The sequence below is a fragment of the Leiobunum rupestre genome, chromosome 7, assembly GCF_980474605.1.
Source record: "Leiobunum rupestre chromosome 7, qqLeiRupe1.1.hap1, whole genome shotgun sequence".
In the NCBI taxonomy this organism is placed as follows: domain Eukaryota; kingdom Metazoa; phylum Arthropoda; class Arachnida; order Opiliones; family Sclerosomatidae; genus Leiobunum; species Leiobunum rupestre.
This window is the reverse complement of record NC_143390.1, coordinates 55,934,968-55,940,148: the sequence shown is the minus strand read 5'-3', so window position 1 is coordinate 55,940,148 and position 5,181 is coordinate 55,934,968. Positions and strand designations below refer to the sequence as shown.

The 5,181-nt window shown below is 34.5% G+C and overlaps 1 protein-coding gene and 1 long non-coding RNA gene across 2 annotated transcripts; both read left to right on the top strand.

Moving 5' to 3' along the window:
- The first annotated feature begins 303 nt into the window (after positions 1-303).
- On the top strand, positions 304-2,594 carry LOC149937514 (uncharacterized). Its single transcript, XM_090153808.1, has 3 exons — positions 304-1,389; positions 1,460-1,546; positions 2,427-2,594. The coding sequence occupies exons 1-3, from the start codon at positions 1,216-1,218 to the stop codon at positions 2,592-2,594; spliced, it is 429 nt and encodes a 142-aa protein (XP_090009934.1). The 5' UTR covers positions 304-1,215.
- A 335-nt stretch (positions 2,595-2,929) lies between these two features.
- Positions 2,930-4,931, top strand: LOC149937513 (uncharacterized). Its single transcript, XR_016472373.1, has 4 exons — positions 2,930-2,977; positions 3,236-3,403; positions 3,800-4,007; positions 4,772-4,931. It is a non-coding gene; the product is annotated as an uncharacterized LOC149937513 (long non-coding RNA).
- Positions 4,932-5,181: the final 250 nt, after the last annotated feature.

Sequence of the window (5,181 nt, the reverse complement as noted above, 5' to 3'; positions counted from 1 at the left end):
AGTATAAAAACTACTTAACCTAGAGATATAATGATGGCCGAAAGTTAACCGGGGGGAAGGCACTCTGTGAATTTTCCTTTAAATTTCGGTACCGCAGCGCCACTACGGCAGTTTCAAAACGTCTTTATCCTGTACTATTATTAATCATATTAAAAACTGCCGTAGTGGCGCTGCGGTACCGAAATTTCAAGAACAAAATTCACTGAGTGCTTTCTCCCGATTGCTGCCATTTCATTTACCGCTTTCGGCCGTCATTATATCTCTAGGTTACGTAGTTTTTATACTCTTTGCTGCGACGGGGCTACCGACGCGAGCAGTATGCGCCGTAAAAACTTAATTAGGCTAGCTTTACGAAAAGTGAATATCACATATTCTCTTTTCGTAAAGCTAATTAAGCTTCAGCGGAATCTCGATCGAGAAACGGTTTGAAATAATTTTTAGATTGCCTCAAGAAATCGTCTGCTGCTGACGCCACTCAGTTGAGATCCCATTGATTTCAAATGGATGTGATCTCAGTGACGTCATGATTTTCGTTAGCCACAAAATAGCCAAACACCACACCCTTAGCAACCACCACGTTTTGAGGCAACCTTTTATAGCCTAACATTTATTAACCTTGGTCAAACTTTACAAGGTCATACTTTTTTTAAGGTTTTTTGGGGAATTGTAAATCGTAGATATATTACATTATTTGTTTTTACTAGAATTATAGCGGCCGCGATATAGAAATTTTATTTTGTAATTAGACATGATAAGAGCGAAAAACAAATAACGCTCTATACGAAAAATTACTATGATAACGAACGTCACGCGTGAAAACTTTTCGCAAGTTCGCGAAATTTTCGGACCTATCTGCAGAGTTTTGAGAGTATGTAGTGTTTCGCCTATTAACATTTCCCTTCCCTCTCTCCTTCTTTCAAGGTATCGAGGAACTCGCGATGGACCGAACCTAGGTTTTGGTATGTTAAGAGTGGAAAGCCCCAAAGAAGAATATTTGCTTCAAACTAGAGAAAGGGGTCTAGCTTGCCCTACGGGAAAAACTTAGTAGCGCGGAGCCGGAGATTGAAATTCTCAAAACAGTTATAGAACGGTACAGATGTATTTCGAGTGACGAGGAAGGATATTTATATATGATCTACAAACTTAATTATATTCATTTATTTCGCAAGGTACATTGGAACGTGTTTGTAATTTTTGGAGTAGCTCACGAACAAAATGAATTCAAATTCGGTGAAGTCGGTTACGTGTTTACTATGTTTTGGAGAAAGGAAAAGAAAGATTGTTTTAACGGAACCAACGCTTGATGGATTCAACACTCAATTAGAAAAGGACGAGTCTTTACATGGATTTAAAGGACCGGACTTAATATACTTGGAAAATAACCAATTTGTAATAGTTCCATTATTGTTATTATAATTCGTACGTTATTTAATGTTAACACCCCCATAATGTTTTTCAGGTACCAGATGAAATGTTTAATACTGATGTAGAGGTAGACGAGTCTACAGTGATTGAAGATAAAACGATTATAACAGTCAAATTTGCGGTAAGAATATTTAATTCACAGCGCAACTTAATAATAATTAAACACGGCCCAGATAAATTATATTTTCCGTATTTACGTGGCCTTGGTAAATATTGATTGTGGGAGGGGAGGGGGTACAAATGGATAGTTTTTTAACGTTTAACTCCATGGTTTTAAGCTCTCGCGAGGTGTGGGGTTGTATATGAAAAAAAAAAACCTAAATTTGTGAACAGCTTAGTAACTCCAAAATGGCCTTCATTTTCAAGGCGTTTCAAATTTAAGTATATCGCTATAGATTATTTAATGCGGTTATTTCAAAGGAGCCGCCATCAGTAGCGGATCAAGAAAAAAACTCAAGGGGGAGGGGGTGGCGCTATTATTTTATGGGTGCAATAGCAAATCATCAAGTCACATACAAAGCTTAAGAAAACCCCGCGTCAAGGGGAGCGTCCCCCTCTAAATCCGCCACTGCGGCGTTTGTACCATTTGCCAGTTACACGGCAGCATTCTAGTTACCCATGAGATTTATATGGAAGCATACCCTATATTATCAAGGCTGCCATGCAATATTGAATGAAATATGTATTGCAAATTGGAAACCCCTTTTCTCCGCTACTATCAGAGAGTGTAAAGTTGTGGAGCGACTTAACAATCTCTGCTACTATCTAACACGATTGCCATACACTTTTTAATTAAAAAATAACTTGGACCGAAAAATGGTAAACTTGTTAAGATAGCGTGTTCTTGATCACTTTCCCTTCGTGTTATTCAAAATTTTCCCACTTGGTGTCGATAGGTATATGATTTATTCATTTTATATTTCATGTATTCACAAATTAATTAATATTTAATGTATTTACAAGTTTATTATTGTTTAATATATGTAATTTGTGTAAATCAGGAATTACCAGTTAAAAAGCTGAGGAAGGATAGTAACTCTGAAGTAGAAAGAGCTGTAATCAAATCAAATTCTTTAGAAAATAATTCCTGCATTACTGATCAAAATCAAACATGTCAAGAAGGAACTATAGTTATTTCTGATAAAAATACAGAATCTGGCTCTTTGTAAGTTGTAATGAACACATATTCATTATTTATCTAGTTAATAGAGTAATGACACTTAAAAATGAACTCAGGTTTTCTGCTTTAAATATCAATTTAAAAAGAAAATAGACTTATCAAAATCTACAGATGGCCAATACTCTATTCGTATATGTTTAGAAAAATTATTCAACTAATTCCAATTTTTTTGAGCAGGATTATTGACAATCAAAAAAGTAGAATCCCAGTAACATGTAAAACTACTTTCTGCTTTGAATATACGCTTCCAAGCCTCCCAGAGACTGAAACCAATTCTGATAAATATAAAGCTTTATCTGAAGAGAAAAGAGAGTTTACAGATAAAGAAATCCTCACTATTTTGTCAAATGATTTGATACACGAATACTCCTTGTAAGTAAATATTTGAAATTTAGGTGATATGGGCTCACTGACAAGGGCTTTTTAAAGGCTTTTAAAACATCTTAATTTAATTAATAACATCTTGTTAAAAGCATTATGATAAAATATATGTTCTTGTAAATACAATTGACACTATCCGCACTTGTGTGTTAAGCCTGGAGAAGGATATGTATGTTTTATTTCATCAATAATCATTTGTATATTCGCACTAAAAAGAATAATTTGAAATTTTGAACACTCCATTTATAGGAAACATGGAGAAATAGGTTAAGGGGGCATTTCAAAAACTTCAGTTACAAAATTAAAACTGATCCAACTGTGATAGGAAAAAAGCATAAATTTGGAAAAGCTTCGAGGAAAACTTCAACCACATCTGAGAATGAAACACTATCTACTGTGATGCGCTTCGAAATTCCCGTAGGTTGCATAACTGAGATATAAAATTTAAAAAAAATGTATTAACAATAATTTTAAGGAAAGGTTTTTAGACTTGTATTACTTAATCTTTTTGCAATATCTTGAGTACCAAGGCTTTTTCTTGGTACCTATCGGCCAATTTCTCTTATAGATGGTAGTGTGAGTAGTACCATGAATAGCATAATACCTCTGAAGTATGACACTCGACCATGAAGGCTAATTCGTCTGTGGTAGGGCTATTGCGTTATTGGAAATTACGGAACCGGAAGTTTAAAAATTCGTTGTCAGAACTATTTTTCCATGTTTTATCTTTCTACAAATTATCTTTGAAACTACCAAGAAACGGAAAAGTTGATAAACAAAATATTTGCTTTTATTTATATATTATTTTATTAGGAAAGCGAAGACTTTGAGGATGAAATCTCAATAGAGCATCACAAGGCACAAATGAAAGAAGAGCTGAAAAAAATGACCCAGACTGGCGGATCATTAGATCAAAAATGGAAAGAACGTTTCTGGACCGGTCAAAAATAGTTAGAGAACAAAACATCACATCAGTTTTGGAGGAATATCCAGCCTTACACGATCCGCAAGACCGCAACAGGTACGTTATTTACTGACATGATTTCATTGTGGTGCATGATGGCTGTGGGCTAGAGTTTTGGCACAAGTAAGCATTCTCAGGCCCCAGCAGAAAATATGTTACTCCAAAGTTGTGTTCTTTGTTAAATAGTCAGACAATATCAAATAACGTCTTTTTTGTTATGAAAATTTAGTTAGGGGAACGAGCCTGGGGAGCTTTTGCCTAGAATATACCTCCTTCACGCCCACCTAAGCTGTGGGGAGTTGGTTTTAGCCATCCACTCTATATTAAATGAATTGTACGTACAGGGTCCTTTTTTTGCTCGGAAAACTTTTTTTTCCCAAAAGTATTTATACTATTGATTTCAAATTTGGAAGGTCAATTTACTGTACCGTGGGACATTAGTGTGAGATATTTCAGCGTATTTGGTAAGGTTTTTCACCATTTTTGAAAAATTGTTTCACCACTAGGTGCGAGACCAAAAATTTAATTTTTCAACCTCTGTCTTTTTTCGCTAAGTCATAATTTTTAAGAGTTTTCGATGGCGAACTACAAATTTACAACAGACATTTTTAGTCTCGCACCTAGTGGTGAATTTTTTTTTAAATTGGTTAAAAACATTACCAGATTCGCTGAAATTTCTCACACTTATGTTCCCCGGTTAAGTAAATTGACCTTCCAAATTAGAAATCAGTAGTATAGTTTTTGAAAAACAAATCACTTTTCCCAGCAAAAAAGACACTGTATATGAATATAGCATTAATTAAAAGTTTTAATCTTTGTAGATTCTCATGGAGTTTAAATCCATTACTAAAGTGGATTTAAATGAAAAATTTAATGGAATGTTAGCATCAAAGGCTGATGCTGTATGGAAAATGGTATCGGCGAAAAAACCTCCATCATTAAGAAGTGAAATTCTGCAGAAAATGAGAACACAGAATGTACAAGAAGTAAATAGTAAGCTCTAAGGCAGTTTATACCTAGCTATTATAATAAAAATTAATTAAAAAAACTTAGAGCTACGCCTATTTGGAAGCATCTTATTGATTCCAACACTTTTTAATGAAACAACAGGAAAATATATTTACCGAAAAAATGGACAAATTCCCAAAGAGGTGAACCCACAATATTATACAACAAGAATACCATCTTTGAAAGCGATGAATTTGAACTATACTTGGACCAAACTTTTGTA